The 21082-nt window shown below is 36.9% G+C and overlaps 1 protein-coding gene across 1 annotated transcript in view; it reads left to right on the top strand.

Moving 5' to 3' along the window:
- Positions 1-21082, top strand: part of NBAS (NBAS subunit of NRZ tethering complex) — a 388176-nt gene that overhangs the window by 208077 nt on the left and 159017 nt on the right. The window contains exons 36-38 of the mRNA XM_032172256.2: positions 15954-16121; positions 18768-18881; positions 19213-19333. Of these exons, the coding sequence (XP_032028147.1) occupies positions 15954-16121; positions 18768-18881; positions 19213-19333 (403 nt within the window). The remainder of the gene's footprint in view (positions 1-15953; positions 16122-18767; positions 18882-19212; positions 19334-21082) is intronic.

Here is a 21082-nt window from a genome sequence, read left to right as displayed (position 1 = left end):
AATTTCTGCATTGTTTGTTATATTATGTCTAACATCTGAAGAAACTGCCAAACTTTTTGTTTTCCAAAGTGTCTGCACATTTTTTACATTTCCACAAGGAATAAGTTAAGGTTCCAGTTTCTCTACGTCCTTGCTAATGTATGCTATTAACTGACTTTTTTTTTTTTTTTTTTAAATTTTACTTTAAGTCCTGGGATACATGTGCAGAATGTGCAGGTTTGTTACATAGGTATATGTGTGCCATGGTGGCTTGCCGCACCTATTGACCTGTCATCTAAGTTTCCTCTCCTCTCCCGCGACCCCTCAACAGGCCCTGGTGTGTGTTGTTCCCCTCCCTGGGTCCATGTGTTCTCATAGTTCATCTCTCACTTATGAGTGAGAACATGTGGTGCTTTGGTTTCTGTTCCTGTGTTAGCTTCTAGCTTCATCTGTGTCCCTGCAAAGGTCATGATCGCATGCCTTTTTATGGCTGCATAGTATTCCATGGTGTATATGTACCACATTTTCTTTATCCAGTCTGTCATTGATGGACATTGGGTTGGTTCCACGGCTTTGCTTTTGTAAATAGTGCTGCAATAAGCATATGTGTATATGTGTCCTTATAGAAGAATGATTTATATTCCTTTGAATATATACTGAGTAATGGGATTACTGGGTCAAATGGCATTTCTGGTTCTAGATCCTTGAGAAATTGCCATACTGTCTTCCACAATCATTGAACTAATTTACATTCCCACCAACAGTGTAAAAGCATTCCTATTTCTTCACAGCCTTGCCAGCAGCTATTGTTTCTTGACTTTTTAAATAACCGCTATTCTAACTGGCGTGAGATGGTATCTCATTATGGTTTTGATTTGCATTTCTCTAATGACCAGTGATGTTAAGCTTTTTGTCATATGTTTCTTGGCAGTGTAAATGTCTTCTTTTGAGAAGTGTTTGTTCATACCCTTTGCCTACTTTTTGATGGGGTTATTTTTTTTGTTGTAAATTTGTTGAAGTTTCTTATAAATTCTGGATATTGGATCTTTGTCAGATGGGTAGATTACAAAAATTTTCTCCCATTCTGTAGGTTGCCTGTTCACTCTAATGCTAGTTTCTTTTGCTGTGCAGAAGCTCTTTAGTTTAATTAGATCCAATTTGTCAATTTTGGCTGTTGTTGCAATTGCTTTGGCGTTTTTGTCATGAAGTCTTTGCCCATGCCGATGTCCTGAATGGTATTGCCTAGGTTTTCTTCTAGGGTTTTTATGGTTTTTGGTTTTATATTTAAGTCTTTAATCCATCTTGAGTTAATTTTTGTATAAAGTGTAAGGAAGGGGTTCGGTTTCAGTTTTCCTCATATGGCTAGCCAGTTCTCCCACTACCATTTATTGAATAGGAAATCCTTTCCCCATTTCTTGTTTCTGTCAGGTTTGTCAAAGATCAGATGGTTGTAGATGCATGGTGGTATTTGTGAGGTCTCTGTTCTGTTCCTTTGGTCTATATGTCTGTTTTGGTACCAGGACCATGCTGTTTTGGTCACTGTAGCCTTGTAGTATAGTTTGAAATCAGGTAGCATGATGCCTCTAGCTTGATTCTTTTGCTTAGGATTGTGTTGGCTAGATGGTTTCTCCTTTGGTAGTTTGATGGGGATAGCATTAAATCTATAAATTACTTTGGGCACTATGGCCATTTTCATGATATATTGATTCTTCCTATCCATGAGCATGGAATGTTTTTCCATTTGTTTGTGTCCTCTCTTATTTCCTTGAGCAGTGGTTTGTAGTTCTCCTTGAGAGGTCCTTCACATCCCTTGTTAACTGTATCCTAGGTATTTTATTCTCTTTGTTGCAATTATGAATGGAACTTTATTCATGATTTGGCTCTCTATCTGTTGTAGACATAAAGGAATGCTTGTGATTTTTACATATTGATTTTGTATCCTGAGTCTTTGCTGAAGTTGCTTATCAGCTTAAGGAGTTTTGGGGCTGAGATAATGGGGTTTTCTAAATATAAAATCATGTTTTCTGCAAACAGAAACAATTTGACTTCCTGTCTTCCTATTTGAATATCCTTTATTTCTTTCTCTTGCCTGATTGCCCTGGCCAGAACTGCCAATACTGTGTTGAATAGGAGCAGTGAGAGAGGGCATCCTTGTCTTGTACCAGTTTTCAAAGAGAATGCTTCCAGTTTTTGCCCATTTAATGTGATATTGGCTTTGGGTTTGTCATAAATAGCTATTATTATTTTGAGATATTTTCCATTAATAATTTATTGAAAATTTTTAACATGAAGGGATGTTGAATTTTATCAAAGGCCTTTTCTGCGTCTATTGAGATAATCATGTGGTTTTTGTCATTGGTTCTGTTTATGTGATGGATTACATTTATTGATTTTGTATTTTGAACCAGTCTTGCATCCCAGGGATGAAGCCAACTTGATTGTGGTGGGTAAGTTTTTTGATGTGGTACTGGATTCGGTTTGCCAGTGTTTTATTGAGGATTTTTGCATTGATGTTCATCAGCGATATTGGCCTGAAGTTTTCTTTTTTTGTTGTGTCTCTGCACAGTTTTGGTATCAGGATGCTGCTGGCTTCATAAAATGAGTTAGGGAGGAGTCCCTCCTTTTCAATTGTTTGGAATAGTTTCAGACGTAATGGTCCCAGCTCCTCTTTGTGCCTCTGGTAGAATTCGGCTGTGAATCCATCTGGTCCTGGGCTTTTTTTGGTTGGTAGGCTATTAATTACTGCCTCAATTTCAGAACTCATTATTAGTCTATTTCAGGGATTCACCTTCTTCCTGGTTTAGTTTTGTGATTGTGTATGTATGTGTCCAGGAAATTATCCATTTCTTCTAGATTTTCTTGTTTATTTGTGTAGAGGTGTTTATAGTATTCTCTTATAGTAGTTTGTATTTCTGTGGCGTTAGTGGTGATATCCCCTTTATCATTTTTTATTGTGTTTATTTGATTCTTCTCTCTTTTTCTTATTATTTCAGCTAGCAGTCTATTTTTAACTGGCTTTTTGATAGAATTTTTTTATTAAAGCCATTCCTATATATGTGCTGTCTCATTATGATATTTGTTTGATATTTATATCCCAAGTAACTAAGGATGATGAGCTCTTTTTTTTTTCATGTGCTTATTGGCTGGCTATTCTTATACTTTCTTAATGTAATGGTGTTCAAATATTTTGCCCATTTTTTAACTTGGTTATTTGTCTTGTTGAGCTGTAAGAGGTTTTTTATTTTGTTTTGTTTTTTAACACCTTGCAGTCACGTGTTTTTTTTTTTTTTCAGATTTATGATTTTAAAGTATTTTTGCTCTCAGTGTATATTTGACTTTTTGTTTTCTTAATGCTGGCTTTTGAGGTACAAAAAATGTTTAATGTTCCTGAAGTTTTGTTTATTAATATTTTCTTTTATGTATTATACTTCTGTTATTATATCTAAGAAATCTGTGCCTAACCCAAGATTGCAAAAATTTACTCCTGTGCTTCTTTTCTGAAAGTTTTATAGTTTTTAGTGCTTACATTTATTTATTTACTTATTTAAGTAAGAATAAGTTGTCCCTTTTATGAAATAAGTATAGACTTGAAGGCTAGCCATCTGTAAAAAGATGAAATTAGAACTTTACCTCGTATCACACATAAAAATTAACTCAATAGAATCATGTTTGTTTTGTTTTCTTTATCTTATGATACTTATTCTTTCTTAGTAGATTTTAAACTTCACATTTAGTACACACAAAGATGCAAATGAATTATTTTGAAGTTTTAAATGAAATAATTTTATTTGGGCTGAATTTTTGTTATAATTATTGCTTTATTGATTTTTCTCCAGTTAGTGTACTCAAACAGGAGTTTACCATCCCATGTTGACTGGAGTTTATAATGTTTTCTTTAGTTACAGAAATAATGCAAGCTTTAATTTTAATAATTCATTTATAGGGAAATGAGGGATATTGACATTATCCAGCACACTATATTTCTTGAAAGTAAAAGAAATTAGATGTGAAACATGTATGATAAAATAGATACATGGATATATGTGTAACTTTATACTTTCTGCTTTTTTAAAATATAAAAATAATTTAATAAAGCAATACATTAATATATGTGAAAGACAAAGTTCTCTCTTTTTTCTCCCTCTGATCTTTCTATTCTCTGATCTTTCTGAGCCCCATGAATCCCACTGCTTAGATATAAACATTTCTAATTTCATATGTTTCCTTCCATATTCCTAAGTACAGACAGATTTTCTGTATAGCTTCTCCTCTGTCTCCTGGAGGTTTATTATTTTGTTTTGTGAACTAAAATGAATTCATACTGCATATATTATTTTGCAGCTTACTGTTTCATGTAATACCGGTATGTGTTGTTGAATCTGCCCTTGTGATTCCATGTAGACCATTTACATAATGGCATCATGGTATTCACTGGATGCATGTACCATGATTTATTGTTTTATTTATTTATTTATTTATTTATTTATTTATTTATTTATTGTATGCTTTATTTATTGTTTACTTTGCTTTTGTACATTTAGATTGTGTCCAACTTTTCTCTATTTTAAACTAAACTGCACTATGCGTTTTACATACACATCTTTTCATACTCATGCTAGTGTTGTTCTGCAATAAAATGGTAGAAATGGGCTCCTGGGATAGGTAATTTCCTATTTTCTTGTGGTTTATTTTTATAACTTTGTGTAAAGGCGCACTTTGTTTTGTTTACTGTTGATACCAGCACATCACTGGAAGCATGGTATGTCCTCATTAATTTTTGTTTAGTTGTTTTTTGGACAATATTGCCTGATGAGTGTTCTCTGTGGAAGATTCAGTTTACAGTGATCATGACATCAGTGATCTGGATGGTAACACAGTGCCAACACAATTCAGAACATCCATTTCTGCATTTTAGTCAGCATATAGTTCTGACCACAGAAGGAAATACTTTACTCATTGTCATGCTTCTGGGATAATATCTTTACTTATTTGATAGCTTGATACGCAGGAGTGTGAATCATGATTTTGATTAGATTGGCAAATTTACATCATAGATTTCCATTCCTCACAAAGTTTATAGTAGTCGCTTCCTCTTTTAGCACCACTGTTAGAATTTTATTTTCTTCTATCCTGCTGTTTCTTCATAAGGCCCATGCATTTCTGATATATTTTTTTATGTTTTAAAATAACTGTGTTTGTAATAAACAATACATTTTTTATCTATTGTTATTTATTGAGTTATTAATTGCTATTTAAATTCATTTGCAAAAGACATTTTCCAAAAAATAATACATTCAAGTTTTCTATCTTAGTTACAGTGTAATCTGTGGGTGTTAACAGTTTCCTTTTTATTTATTTATTTATTTATTTGAGACAGTGTCTCGCTCTGTTGCCCAGGCTGGAGTGCATTGGCACTATCTTGGCTTACTGCAACCTCCGCCTCCTGGGTTCAAGCGATTCTCAAGCATCAGCTCCCTTAGTAGCTGGGATTAAAGGTGTGTGCCACCACACCTGGTTAATTTTTATATTTTTAGTAGAGACAGGGTTTCGCCATGTTGGCCAGGTTAGCCTTGAACTCTTGGCCTCCAGTGATCTGCCTACTTTGGCCTCCTAAAGCACTGGAATTACAGGTGTGAGCCACTGTGCCTGGCCAGTTTCCTTTTACTTTTAAGGAAATGCCATAGTATTATTTAGCCCTGTAGGGTCTAAAATGTACCACTCTGATAGATATTTCCTACATTTCTTTATACTTAGTATTGGTAACATCTTTTTGTTTTCTCTCATTATCTTTCATCTACTCTCCATGGGGCCTTCTTTTGTCACCATTTTACCAGAATATCTTGTGCCTGGGTCACCACCAGTGACCTCTTGTTCCAAGTTCATGGGTCAAATCTCAGTCTTTGTTTTATTTGACCTATAAGTAACATTTGACATACTTGTTTCAGGGATATCTCAGTCATCTTGTTTTTTTCAGACTTCACTGGCCACTGTGTCTCATTGTCTTTGCTGGTTTGTCCTCATCTCCCCAGCTAAATGTTAGATACCCTAGGTCATAGTCTTTAAACATCATCTCTGTCTACACTCATTCCGTAGATGCATTCATACATTATCCTGACTTGAAATGATCGACTTTGTGCTGATGATTCCCTGCTTAATAGCTCTAGCCCTGACCTCTCTTCTGAGTTCCGGACTTGAATGTACAGCTGCCAACCTAACATCTGTAGTTAATTTCTTATAGACAACCCAATCTCAATATGTTAAAATTGAACTACTGATTTCAGCCCTCTTCCTCTCCCCACCTACCACATCCCGCCAAACAATGACCTTCTTTCTGTAGTTTTTACCATGTCATGAAATAGAACTCTTTGTAGGTGTTCGCACCATAAATATTTTGCTGTCATCCTTGATTCTTCTCCTCCTCTTTGGGATATCCTGCTGACCTACCTTTCACAGTGGACTCAGAATTGGGCTCCATTTTACCATCACCACTGCTACCAACCAGGTCAAATTATCATCATATCTCCCCTAGAGTCATAAAGTAGTGTCCTGTTTGTCTCCCTGCTTCTGCTCTTGCTATCGTCAATGGTCAGCTATATAGCCAGAGTGATTCTTTCAAAATACATCAGATCATGACACATTTCTCAAAACCTTTCACTCAGAGTAGAAACTAAGGCTTTACAATCATCTACAAGGACATCCATGGTCTCTTTTCTCCACTGTTAGGCTTTAATGTTGGACTTTATTTTCCTTCCACCTCTTTCCTGCCCCCAATATACACATTCATTTTGCTTAGCTGACTCTAGTCATATTGGCTTTTTTTTTTTTTCCCCTTTTTGCCATTCTTTAAGCATTCCCAGCAAGCTGTTGCCTCTGGATCCTTGTACTTGCTGTATTTGACCTGGAATGTTCTTCCCAAATGTCTGTATCCATATGACTTATCCTCTCACTTCCATCAGGTGTCTGCTCGAATGTCACTTCATGGAGATCTTCCCTGCTCTTTCTCTCTGTTATTATAGTGTTCTCACCCCGTCACACCGCTTTATTTTCTTTCTAGCTCATATCAATATGTATAAAACTTATCTGATAGGCTTTTCCGACATGCTTTATATTTATTTTTGCTTGTCTTTTACTGGATTGTAAGTTCTTTGTAGCAGAGACTATGCATATTTTGGTCAGTGTTATAGTTCCAGAATTTATAACAATCCCTGTCACAAGTTGGTGTCATAAATATTTGTGGAAGAATGAATGAGTAAATGAGGAAAGTAAGATATGGATGTGATGAGTGGGGATAAGTTCTGCTGTTAAATGGGGAGGAATATTTGAATGGGATCCTATTTGATAATTTCTCAGTTCATTGGTGAAATAAGGCAAATTGCCTTATTTTCCTTTCTTCCCTACTGTACCATCAGTTTCTTAGGAATAGGGGTCATATCTTAATTGTCATGGTAATCCTGTTGCCTAGTGCCGAGTCTTAAATATAGTAGGCATGCCAAATTATGTGGTCAGTAAACTTACTTTGTGGGTTCATCTAGAACCCAGTCATTTATCAAAAGTAATTTTAAAAATTGGGCATGGAAAAAAGAAAATAAAAATATACTTTATACACTTCTATTTTTCCAGAATGTAGTTTTCATAATCTGGATCCAAGAATTCTAGGAGATCCAAGAAGGGTTTGGCCTCTAAATCCCCTGAAGTAGTATGCCTAATATTAATTTTTAAAAAATTTTTAGAGACGGGGTGTGGCTGTGTCACCAAGGCTGGAGTGCAGTGTGGTGCAGTTACAACTCACTGCATCATTGAACTCCGGGGCTTAAGTGATCCTTCTGCCTCAGCCCCCCAAGTAGCTAGGACTACAGGTGCATGCCACTATCCTTGGCTAATTTTTATTTTATTTATTTTAGATACGGGGGTCTCAATATTTTGTTCAGGCTGGTCTCGAACTCCTGGCCTCAAGCGACCCTCCTGCTTCAGCCTCCCAAAGTGCTGGGATTACGGGCATGAGCCACTGCACCTGGCCAGTATACCTAATTTGATATGTGTGTGTGTGTGTGTGTGTGTGTGCGCGCGCGTGTGTGTGTGTGTATGTGTGTGTTTGTATTCATGTGAGTGCACATGCATGTTTGTTAAATTTTCTGGGGACAAGGGCTCAGCTTCCATGAGACATGTATAGGAGTCCATGGCCCCTAAACATGAGAGCAGCTGAGCTGTAGCCCTGCCTGCTAATTGGCAGATGAGATGAAGCAGAGTCAGACTTTAGAGTGATTTACTCCACAGAGTATTTTTCTGTTGCTTGTTCTGACAAGTATTTCTAAAAGTAGTATCACCAGTAATAAGGATTGCATGCTTAGTATTTTGAGTTCGGATGAAATTTGCTATAAGTAAGGGTTAGGTGGAGGGAAGTACTTTGGGTTATTTAAGGCTATGTTGGAGGAGAGTGGTAGTGGTTGAACTCAACCTAAACTGTTTGTAATCCTTGCCTAGTTTATATGTGCCAACAGCTCAGTTTTCAGTAGGCCAATAGATTTCTCAGAAATTAACCCTTATTGCCAGACATGGGAGAAAGCTACTCCCAAATAGATAATTTGTCATAGTCATTAACCAACAATATTTTTCCTGTGAGTCACATTTGACACATGGAACTATCCGTGTTCTTGTGAACTTGTTTGGTGATGGTGTCTGTTGTTACAGGATTTGAAAAATATTATTAGTGCTTAATAAGCTAACCTTTGAGCTGTGTAGCACACTTGACACTAATGAAATTTCATGTTAAATTTTATGCTGGGAACTGATGACTTGGTTTTGAGGTTTCATCTATTTCTGCTGTTATATACTCTAAATTAATTAGCAGTGTGCCACTATGAATATAAAAAGTGGCAGTAGTAATCATTTTGGGTGTAAGTTTTGCCTAACCTCTTTTTGCTTTCTCCATTATATGAAGTTAAAAGAAATCTATTTTCTTCATTAATGTTTCTGGTTAAACTATGATCTTGGTAGACTGCCCCCCAAATTAAATGTTGCTTCTGTGGTCCAAATGAGCCTTTCATTTCACTTTCTCTTTTGTGATTCTCATTAGGAGAAGCTCTTACAGAAAATCCTTTTATCACATACATTTCTGAGCATGTGAATTTCATTTATCTTCTGAAACAAACTTAACTTTCATACATTTTAAGTTTCCTATCTTGAACTAGCCCATCCATTTGGACAGAAGCATAGTTTAGGTCCATTTTATGAAATAGAATCATTGTTTTGTGGCCTACATTTTTCTTTTCTTTTTTTTATTTTTATTTTTTAACTTTTTATTTCTGTAGGTTTTTGGGGAACAGGTGGTATTTGGTTACATGAGTAAGTTCTTTAGTGGTGATTTGTGAGATTTTGGTGCACCTATCTCCCGAGCAGTATATACTGAACCCAATTTGTGGTCTTTTATCCCTCATCTTCTTCCCACCCTTTCCCTCTGAGTCCTCCAGGCTGAAGTGCACGATTATAGCTAACTGCAGCTTCAAACTCCTGTGCTTAAGTGGTCCTCCCTCATCAGCCTCTGGAGTAGCTAAGACTATAGGCACATGCCACCACAAAAAAATTATTTAATTTTTAAAATATTAAATATAAGATTTAAACAATTAAATTGATTTTTAATTGTTTGTAGAGATGAGATCTTGCCATATTGCCCAGGCCAGTCTCGAATTCCTGGCCTGAAGTGATCCTCCTGCCTCAGGCTCCCAAAAGAGTAGGATTACAGGTATGAGCCACTGTGCTGCCTTAGCCTGCATTTTTTATTGATATTTTTCAATTGGTTTCATTTACCTCTAAATGAAGTTGTATTCTGCTTAAGTGCCATAATTCTTACCATGTTTATATTTTCAGTTCTATACTTGGATTAGTTGATGACTTTCAAATCATTCAATACATCCTCTCAATTTAGAAGATTCTAAAGATGAACAGGAATTGAAAATGTGACATGAAATCTTTTTTAAATAACATTTACCCACTCTGAATACAACATATGAGACTTTTTTTTTTTCCTATATGGAGTCTTGTTCTGTTGCCCAGGCTGGAGTGCATTGGTGTGACCTCAGCTCACTGCAGCCTCTGCCTCCCCGGTTCAAGCAATTCTCCTGCCTCAGGCTCCGGAGTAGCTGGGATTAGAGGTGTGTGCCACCACACCTGGCTAATTTTGTGTTTTTAGTAGAGATGGGGTTTCACCAGTTGAGCAGGCTGGTCTTGAACTCCTGACCTCGTGATCTGCCCACCTCAGCCTCCCAAAGTGCTGGGATTACAGGCGTGAGCCACCACGCCTGACCACAAATGAGACCTTTGAAAATATATCTTCAAACATTTAAACAGCATGGTAAAACCAGCCTTCTTACACCTATGTATAGATCCAAGCAATAGAGATTTTTCACATACTCTGAGGCTATAGCAATGAATAGTGTCCCTGATCTTGAATAGCTCACTGTCTAGTTGGAAAGAACAACAAAAAAGTAAATATCAGTATATTATGGTAAGTGCATTAATAGTATGCATATAATATTTGAGTGGGTAGAAGTGTGATACTGTCTTAAGATTTTACTTACAGCAAAAATATTACATGTCAAGGAAAACTTAGAACATCTTTTTGATCTTGGAACAGGCAAAGATTTCCTTTTTTTTTTTGAAATGAGGATCCCTGTCATCCAGGCTGGAAGGCAGTGGCATGATCACAGCTCACTGTATCCTTAACCTCCAGGGCTCAAGCAATCCTACTACCTCAGCCTCCCATATAGCTAGGACTAGAGGCATGTGCCACAACGCCTGGGTAATTTTTTATTTTTTATTTTGTGGAGATGGGAGTCTTGCTTTGTTGCTAGGCTGGAGATTTCTTAAATATGATATAAAAAGTACTAGTCATAGTTAAAAACTGACGAATTGGACTAATTTAAAATTAAGAACATCTGTTAATCACAAGACATTATTAAGAGAATGAAAATGTAATATACAGAATAATAGCAAATATTCACAATTCATGTATCTAATAAGGGATGTGTATCCAGAATATATAAAGAGCTTCTGTAAGTGAATAAAACAGATGGATAACCATTAGAAGAATGGCAAAAGACTCAAACAGACACTTGACAAAAGAATGTATTCAAGTGGCCCAAAATATACAGAAAGGTATTCAACTCATTAGTCTCTGGCGAGGTACAAATTAAAACCACAAAGAGATGCCATTACATAATTACCAGAATTGCTCAAATGAAAAAGACATGAAATACCATTTGTGGGCATGGATGTGGAGCAACCAGAACTCTTACAATTGCTGGCTAGTGTAATAACCACTTTAGAAAATATTTGGCACTATTTACTAAATCTGGACATACGTATATTCTATGCCTTAGCAATTCCACTGCTAAGTATATACTCAAAATATAATTACCAGCATGTCAGGGCAGCACTATTGGTATTATCTTCAATCTGGGACTACCCAAATGCACATTAATAGAAGAAAATATAAATAAGTTCTGGCATGTTTATTACAACATGATGTGACATAGTAATGAGTTGAACACTTTTTTTTTTTTTTTTTACTTTTTAGAGAGATGAGGTCCCGTTGTGTTTCCTAGGCTGCCCTCAAACTTCTGGCCTCAAACCATCCTCCCACTTTGGCCTCCCTAAGTGCGAGGATTACAGGCGTGGAGTTGAACAGTCTTTAACTACTCTTAAAATCTGAATGAATGTTTGTTGAGTGGAAGAAATCAGAACAAAAGAGTACATGATTTCTTTCATATAAAGTATAAAAATAGAGAAAATTAATTTATGCTGCTGCAAGTCAGGATAGTTTTTGTTTTGGCAGGGTTAGTGACTGCAAGTGAGCTCAAGAGGAGCTTCTAGGATTCTGGTGATGTTATGTTTCTTTGCCTAAGGGCTTGTTACATAGCCTGTTAAAATTTGTTAAACCATACAGTCATTTGATGTGGCTTACACATCAATGAAAGGTTGTTTAAAAAGGATACCATGGATTAAACACAGGAAAGGAGAATATATGCTGGCCGTAATTGTCTTTGCATCATGGGGCTGTGAATAAATAGTATTCCTTTTCTTTTGCATACTTTTTTTTGAGTTTGCAAACCATCTTTAGTGAATTTGTATTAGTTTTATAACACAGAAAAATAAATGAGCTTAAATAAATACAAATATAAATGTGCATGTAATATTGCCAGCATGTCAAAATCCTGTAAAGAACAAGTGAACACTTTGATGCCAAACTGGGTTACAGAGAAGAGAGGCGCGGTGGCTGACACCTGTAATCCCAGCACTTTGGGAGGCTGAGGCAGGCGGGCCACAAGGTCAGGAGATCGAGACCATCCTGGCTAACACGGTGAAACCCCATCTCTACTAAAAATACAAAAATTAGCTGGGTGTGGTGGCGGGCGCCTGTAGTCCCAGCTACTCGGGAGGCTGAGGCAGGAGAATGGCATGAACCTGGGAGGCGGAGCTTGCAGTGAGCCGAGATTGTGCCACTGCACTCCAGCCTGGGCGACAGGCGAGACTCTGTCTCAAAAAAAAAAAAAAAAAAAAAAAAAAAATGGAGAAGAGAGCAGGAGGAGACACCTCTAGGCCAGTTGTCCGTAGGCAGCTTATTTAACTTAGTTGGTCCGCAGTTTACTTTTGTGTCAAGTAGTATTATAATTTTTAACACTTTTATAGTGTTACTGTAAAATTTAGGGATGCTTGTATAAAACACTTAGCTCAGTCCTGGACATACAGTAGGTGTTTAATAAATGGTAGCCATTATGTTTCTTATATATTATAAACAAGATGCTGGACTTTACTGCTGGTAAATAATGTATCTAGGTCATTGTTTCTTCTCTGTATGAATCTGGTCCTCTGTATTCCTCAACAACTTGCACTGCTCTTTTTTTTTTTAACCTCCACTGTATCTAACCTCGCTTCACAAACAATTATAGTTTATCTGTTACTGACTTTCCTTCCATTTTTTTTTTCTTTCTCCCACATCTCCACTAAGTTCCAGCTTGGTGATCTTGAACTTTCTTTGTTAGCTGATTGGATGGAATTTCTCTACTTGTCTGATTTATCTCGGCCCTTTTTACATTTATATGAATTAGGATAAAAACATTTAAATGTAATATATACATTTAGTTGGAAAATACCTTATGATAACTTCATTATGTTCCCAGTGTCACTACCTCAATTCAGTCCCTAATTATTTTAAGCTGGGACTGAGGCACCAGTCTCCTAACTGGATTCTTGCTTCTGGAGTAATGTTACTGAAACACAAATCTGATTATGTTACTCCCTTTGTTTAAAGCCTTCCAGTGGCTTTCCCTTCCCTCTACTTGACAATGGAGGTTCTTTGGCGTGGTGGTTTATAGGTCTCTTGCTGGGCTTACCTGTACCTTCTTTCATCCTCACGTCCTGCTATTTCTGTTTCTATGCTGCGTTCTGTGGCTTTGCTGAGTCACTTAAGGTTCCTGTATTTTGCCATGTTTCAGAAATTGCATCCTCTTAAGTTGCATTTTCTTCCTGAAATCATTTTCACCAGTTCTTCTCTGGAAACCCTCAATTTTTTCCCACTGAAAGATTACCTTCTCTGCGAAGCCTTCTGTGATTATGCCTCCAGGCAGAGGATGTAATGATCTCTCTTCCTGTTCTCATAATACTCTATGTGTTAATACCTCTCGTATAAAAGTTGTTATTATTCTGTAATTATTTCTCTATATCTCTGCTTTCCTTCCTATTTTCTGAGCTCCTTGAGGGCAGAGCCTGTGTCTTACTCATTTTTGTCACTCCATTGCCTAGCATGAGATATATAAACTGAGAGAGAAAATGAGTTCATGTGTGGTACACCAGCTATAAGGGAATTGAGGAAATGTAGTTTTTAGCTTCTCAACTTCTGGCAACAGTAAGACAATCTGTAAGGGGGTCTGAGTGGAGCTGAGTGAACTAAACTGTAGTATCTGCCACAATCTGGAACCCAGGAGGAGGTACTGTATTTTATTGGCACTCAAACCTCAAGCAATTACTTTTTGCATTGTTGCCCTGATAGTATACAGACTTTTTATCTGTTTTTTTCTTTATTTATATGTCATTCATTTTTATATGTTGCTGTTTTCATAATTAAATTATAGTATATAATATTGTATTGAGTTGATGGTTTTTGCACTTTCTAATGCCCAAGAAACCAACAAGAAACAATTTTTTTTTTTTTTTGCATGACTAAGCCAGTTTAGAATACTTATGGGCAACCCTAAACAACAGCCAGTTGGGTAAATTGTAAGCACTGGTTAATACAGCTTACATACATTTCCCTTTAGAAGTAAGAATAAATGCATTTATTTGTGTCCTAACATAATATATTTGTTTTCTGTTGCTACTGTCGTATATTACCACAAACTTTGCAGCTTTACAACAATACAGTTAATTATTTTACCGTTCCCATAGGACAGAAATTTGACAGGCTTGGTTGAATATCTTCTTAGAGCCATGCAAGGCCAAAATCAAGGTGCCAACAAGGCTGCGTTCTTTTCCAGAGGGCTCTGGAGAAGATCTTGTTTCTGTGCTCATTCATGGTGTTGGTAGATTTAATTCCTCATGGTTGTAGGACTGAGGTTTGCATTATCTTACTGGATGTTGCCTGAGGGCTGTTCTCAGTGTCTACAGGCGGCCTACATTCTTTGGCCTGTGGTTCCCTTTTTTCCTCTTCAAAGCCGACAACTGTGGGTTGAGTTCCCTCCTGCTTCAAATCTCTCCTGCCTCTTCCCTCATGGCTTATCTCTGACACTCACTCTCCCTGATTCTCATTGAGAAATATCCTCTGCTTTAAGGGCTCTTGTGATTAGCTTGGTCCTACTCAGATAATTCAGGATAATCTCCTCACTTTAAGGTCTGTACCATTAATCACACCTGCAAATTTTCTTTGCCATGGCACGTTACATAGTCACAGGTTCTAGGGATTAGGATATGGCCATCATTGGGGGCCCATAATTCTACTTACCATATATGGCAACTGTCAGGTTGATCTAAAAGAGTGAGTTTTAAGTATTTGTTATGTGATGATGCCTGGGTAATTAATGATTACATGATTTATTACTTTATTATTACTTACATTGTGTCTTAATGAATAACATGATGTAGATCTAAGGAGCCAAACTAAGCTATTACGTTACCCTTCTGTGATCACAACAAGCTATTGGTACTGATAAACTAAGCCTTAAGTTTTTCTTCTGTTTAACTGAGATTCTTAAGAAAAAAATAATAAGTGGAAGTGGATAGACACTAAACTAAGAAGTTATAGAACAAATAATTTCTTTGACTAAATGCAGATATGGTCTTCATCCTTTCTGTTTAAAAGACTGTAATTAATGTATTGACATTTTCTCCTCGTGGAATCTCTCAGATTGGTAAATGGAGAGTGAGAATTTCAGCTGATTGCTTCAAGATTGGCAGGAGGTACCACATTATAAACCCATGAAACGCTGTTAATTACCTACTTGTTTGGATGGAAAACACGCCTTTTAATAGTTAAAGGTTGTCTGAATGTTCTACTTCTTTCTGGGTCACAGTGGCATTATTCAGATGAATAATGTATTTCTTAATTAATCTAAATAATAAATACTTCAAAATGTATTGTCAAGGAAACAAATATGAGTATCTCATGGTTAGGATATTAGATTGGTGAAAAATAAAATACCAATTATTTGCTTTATAAATATTTCTGAGGGATTATTTAATACACTATGGTGTTTTTCTCTTTTCCCAATTCTGTTTTTATTTTTTGGCAAATGATTGAGAGAGGAACAATATGTTGATAGTGCTCTTTTAACATTTATTTTGTTACAAGCAAAGACGGATGGATTTTTAAATTTATCTGTCTTCAAGTTTAATATCTGATCATTTTAAGCAGTCACATTATCACTGTCTTCTCTGTTCTTATGGTAATACATTTTTGCCCTTGCTATTTTGTTTCTTTAACACAGGATGAAGTAGGTGTTCCAGGTAGCAATTCAGCTGACCTATTACGCTGGACCACTGCTACCACCATGAAAGTCCTTTCCAATACCACAACCACTACCAAAGCGGTGCTGCAGGCTGTCAGCGATGGGCAGTGGTGGAAGAAGTCTTTAACTTACCTTCGACCCCTTCAGGTAAGCAATGCATCTTTCTTTTTAAAATCAACTGCATGGTTTATATAAATTCATTAGCAATGTTTCAGTTGTTTTCACTGTTACATCTTTATCTTCTCTAGATTGTTAAAACAATCTCTTAAGAAATATAGGCCTCTCGGCCAGGTGCGGTGGCTCACGCTTGTAATTCCAGCACTTTGGGAGGCCGAGGCGGGCGGATCACGAGGTCAGGAGATCGAGACCACGGTGAAACCACGTCTCTACTAAAAATACAAAAAATTAGCCGGGCGTGGTGGCGGGCGCCTGTAGTCCCAGCTACTCGGAGAGGCTGAGGCAGGAGAATGGTGTGAACCCGGGAGGCAGAGCTTGCAGTGAGCCGAGATTGCGCCACTGCACTCCAGCCTGGGCGACAGAGCGAGACTCCGCCTCAAAAAAAAAAAAAAAAGAGGAAAAAGAAATGTAGGCCTCTCATCAGGTAGGGAATGAGTAATCTGTTTTATAGAATGTAGTATATTCCCATGGAGTACTTGCAAAGGACACTACTAGAGATTTAGGTAAGGTTGGCTTATATATCAGAATTTAGTGAGATGAAAAGAAAAATTTTGTCAATGCTTACTTGCTTTTGCTGTATTTCTACAGACTGGTAGTTGAGGAGGAGTGCTAGGAGGCAGACTCGGGGGCTCTCAGGAAAGAACAGTAGAACGGATTCTTGCTTCCATTCTGGAAGTCAAAGTCAGGGCAGTCAGTAGAGCAATTGAGTTTGCTCTGCATTCTCATACTGCAGTCCTTTAATCTCACACGGGAAAACAAAGAGGAAAAACATACAATTATTAGCAGTTCGCCTCAAACAAACACTCCGTGTGCATCTCATTCATTCATTCAGCAAATACTTATTAGGCATTATTTTCCTGTCAAATACTGTCCTATTCACTGGGAATATGGTGGAGAAACACTTCAGTCTAATTCCCTTCTCCTGTGGAACTTATATGTCAGCGAGGGAGACACAGAAAATACATATTTGTATAATAATTTAATGGCAGGTGATAACAAGCATGACAAAAATAACATAAGCAAGGTAGGTAAATACTGAGGAGTGAAGTTCTGATTAAGATAGAGGAGTTAGATTTTTCAGAAAAGGAGTCACTTTGAGCAGAGATATGATTGAACCAAGGAGAACAAATACAAACCCTAGCTCCCCTGGACTGGGGCAGCACACTTGACATCTGCATAGAACATAAAAGGGGCCAGTGTGGTCTGAGCTGAGTGAACAATGGGGAGAATGGTAGGAGATGAGATCAGAAGGTGGTGGGGAGGCCCATCATTGAAAGCGTTATGTAGACTGTGATAATGACTATAGAGTTTGAATAAGATGGAAAGCTTTTGGAGAATTTCGGCAATGCAATTGTGTGATCCAACTTTATTTTTACTATGCTCATTTAAGTGCTGTACAAAGAGAAGAAAAGACACAGTGAAATCAGTCCTCCTGGTGAGAGAAGTGGGTAGTTTGAAAAGGGTTGTGATGAAGGCAGTGGGAAGAAGTTTGTTTGGGGATGGGATGTATTTTTTAGACCTGCTGGTGGTCTGGATGTGGAAGAAAGAGGAGACCTAAGGACAGTAGTCCAAACAGTTGGATAAATGAAAATGCCATTTACTGAGACGCTATTAAATCTCAGCTGTAATTTGTAGTGGCAGCTTCAACATTTCCCTAGACTATGCTTGGCATAAAGTAACCACAATAAACCTTGGAGGAATGGGTGAATTCCTTTTACTTGGCTCTTCCAGTAAGGAGCTTTACAATCTATTTGAAGGAGCAAAACATAATTATAATCTAGGCATACTAAAGTTCTTGCTAATCTGCAGTGCTGGTAACAAGTCTTAAAGCAGTGTGTGTGGGTAGTAGTTGTGAAAGAGATGGGGATCATCAAAGGGACACAGTCATATCATCTTGCGTCCATCTGGCAAGGATTCACCAGGTAAGGCCTGAATAATATATACCAAAAAAACATGTAAAAACCAATGAATAACATGAGTAAGAACCAAGACAAATAAGTCTATTTTCAGGGCCTGGAAGGAAAGTTAGGATCTAACCAGGCAGTCGGCATGGCAGGACCCTCACAGTGGGAGAAAGACGTAGAAGCTGATAGGATGCATAAAGCAGGCAGTTTGGTTGAGGTGGAAAGTTAGCCTTTAATGTTAGTTAACATATAACAACCTCAAATGATATTCTGCATAGTTTAGTTGTTAGGCTATTGGTTGTTTGCCTCGTTCAGAGCTACTAAAGGATTTTTAAGGAGGGCAGCAACACGGACAAGATGATGTTTTCAGGTGGTTATTCTGACTGTAGTGTAAAAACTCACCATGTGAACAACATTGATTACTTCAGTGTTTCTAATTCATTGATGTCAAAGTGACCAGGAAAAGAAAAAGGCACTGCAGGGTGGGGTTGATGTGCTGCTCTTAGCGTGTAGTTATGATCCTTCATTCTCTGCCGGGTATCTGTGTGACTCTGGCTCTCTTTTTAGGTCAATGCACAGGAGGCATTGACCAATTTCTCCTGAAATCAGCCCTTTCTTCCTCCCTCTCTCCCTTCTTTCCTTGCTTTTACTTCTTTTACCTCCTTGTCTTCTCTTTCTTTTTATCCATTGTTCTGTACTTTTTTCTTTTTAGGGGCAAAAATGTGGTGGTGCATATCAAATCGGAACTACAGCCAATGAAGATCTAGAGAAACAAGGGTGTCATCCTTTTTATGAATCTGTCATCTCAAATCCTTTTGTCACTGAGGTAAGGACAGTGTGTCTAAGAAGATAGATTTAACTGTCATGCTGTTGTAGACAGTAGAAACAAAAACTAAAATTTTCTTGAAAATAGACTTATTTGTCTTGGTTCTTATTCATCTTATTAGTTGGTTTTTACATGTTTTTTTGGTATATATTATGACACATTATGAGATTAAAATCTGTTTAAAAATGTTTCATAAAATAATATGCTTTAGTCTGTGAGCAGTTATTATTCAAGTCACCAGAAAACATAACATCCTATCATTGTTTTCTAAGCATATATTTGTAGGACAAAAGGCACCCTACTACATAGTGAAACTGCTTCTTTTGTGTAGTCTGAAGGGACCTATGACACCTATCAGCATGTTCCAGTGGAAAGCTTTGCAGAAGTATTGCTGAGAACTGGAAAATTGGCAGAGGCTAAAAATAAAGGAGAAGTATTTCCAACAACTGAAGGTAAGAGAGAAGGTTCTAGTTCCTCGACAGTGTGTAACTAGGTGAACATTGTTAACCAAGAATTTACGAATGAACAAGAGTTTGGAAATGAAATTTTTCAGTAATTTTGAATTGCATAACTTGACACCATCATTCATTCATTCATCCATTTATTAATTTTGTTTAAAACATTTATTGAGAACCTACTATTTTCAGGATTTGTACTTATATTGAGGATTTAAAGGGATGAATATCATTCCTATCTTTAACTGGCTAGTTATGTAAAGTGATTCTCCTAGTGAATGGAAAAAATGCTCAATAAAATTTATTTCCTGATTTTATGCTTAATAGAATGTAGATTATATTTCATCTTAAGAATTTTCTGCTTGGTGGAATATCTTTCCATGTGGAAATTTTTGAAAAGAATTAAATGCATGCAAGTTTACCAAAGACAGCTTACAATTTATACCTTTTTTTCCTTTAGCCTCCTTCTTTTTAAGGTTCTAGGATAGTTTGACTCTGTCCTTTCAATTCCCCCTCTCTCTGCTCTGCCATCCTTAGCGACTATCTCATAATTCAAAGGCTGCTGGAACTTCAGTTATCTCGTCTATATTTCAGATGTCAGTGAGGAGGAAAAGGGTGAAGGAAAAGCAGTTTTCCTGAAAGTCCTATCCACAGCTTGCACTGATTATTTTATTACTTATTATTACTTTTTATTGTATTACTGGCCACCTCTAACTGCCAATAAGCCTGGACAGTGCCGTCTGTTAACTGAGCACGTTGCTATATAAAGTAAAATTTGGGAAAATGCATACAGGGAATGGAACTGCTAATTCCCCCCAAAAGCTTATACTGTAGCTTATTTTTAGATTTTTTTTTCTATCAATCAGTACTCACATGCTGCTGGGGAGAGGAGAGGCAAATACCACTTCCCTATCCACTGTTCGGGTCCCTTGAACACTAGAGGTTTTTACTAAGTATACCATATTTCTTCAGTTCTGAGATGCATGTTTTTCTACCTATCCTTCTCTAATCAGGGCATGTATCACAGTTATGGATATATTTATGTTTCTTTTCTTCTTCAAAAAGCTATTATTAAATTTATGGTACATCTTACAGTTGAAATTGAGTATATATGAAAAGTATAGTCATGTTTCTCTTTCCCTGTTTAATTATTCTTCATTACTTCTTGCTTTTCTTTTTATTGTCTTACATCAGTTGCCCATGGATTAAATATGATTGGTTATCAAGGTAGTTTGTACAGATAGAATCTGAGACCTTAAGAAAATACTAGGTTGGATGTGGACCTATTATTTGGCATAATAACGTACTGAAGTAATAACCAGAACATTCGCAAACATTGGTTTATACGATATTTTTATTATTTAGTCTATAAAGTCTGAGCATACCTTATTTTATTCTTCTGTGCTGTATTGCACTTCACAGATACAGTACTTTTTAAAAAATTGAAGGTTTATAGCAACGCTATGTCAAGCAAGTCTATCAGAACCATTTTTTCAACACTGTATGCCCATTTCATGTCTGTGTCACATTTTGATAATTCTCACAATATTTCAAACTTTTTCATTATTATTGTATCTGTTATGGTAATTTGTGATTAGTGATCTTTGATGTTACTATTGCAATTGTTTTGGGGCACCATGAACTGCACCAATATAAGATGTAAACTTAATTGATAAATGTTGTGTGTGTTTTGACTGCTCCACTGACCAGCCATTTTCCATCTCTCTCCCTCTTCTTGGGTCTCTC

The sequence above is a fragment of the Hylobates moloch genome, unplaced genomic scaffold, assembly GCF_009828535.3.
Source record: "Hylobates moloch isolate HMO894 unplaced genomic scaffold, HMol_V3 SCAFFOLD_13, whole genome shotgun sequence".
Lineage (NCBI taxonomy): Eukaryota > Metazoa > Chordata > Mammalia > Primates > Hylobatidae > Hylobates > Hylobates moloch.
This window is presented reverse-complemented; position numbering and strand designations above follow the sequence as displayed.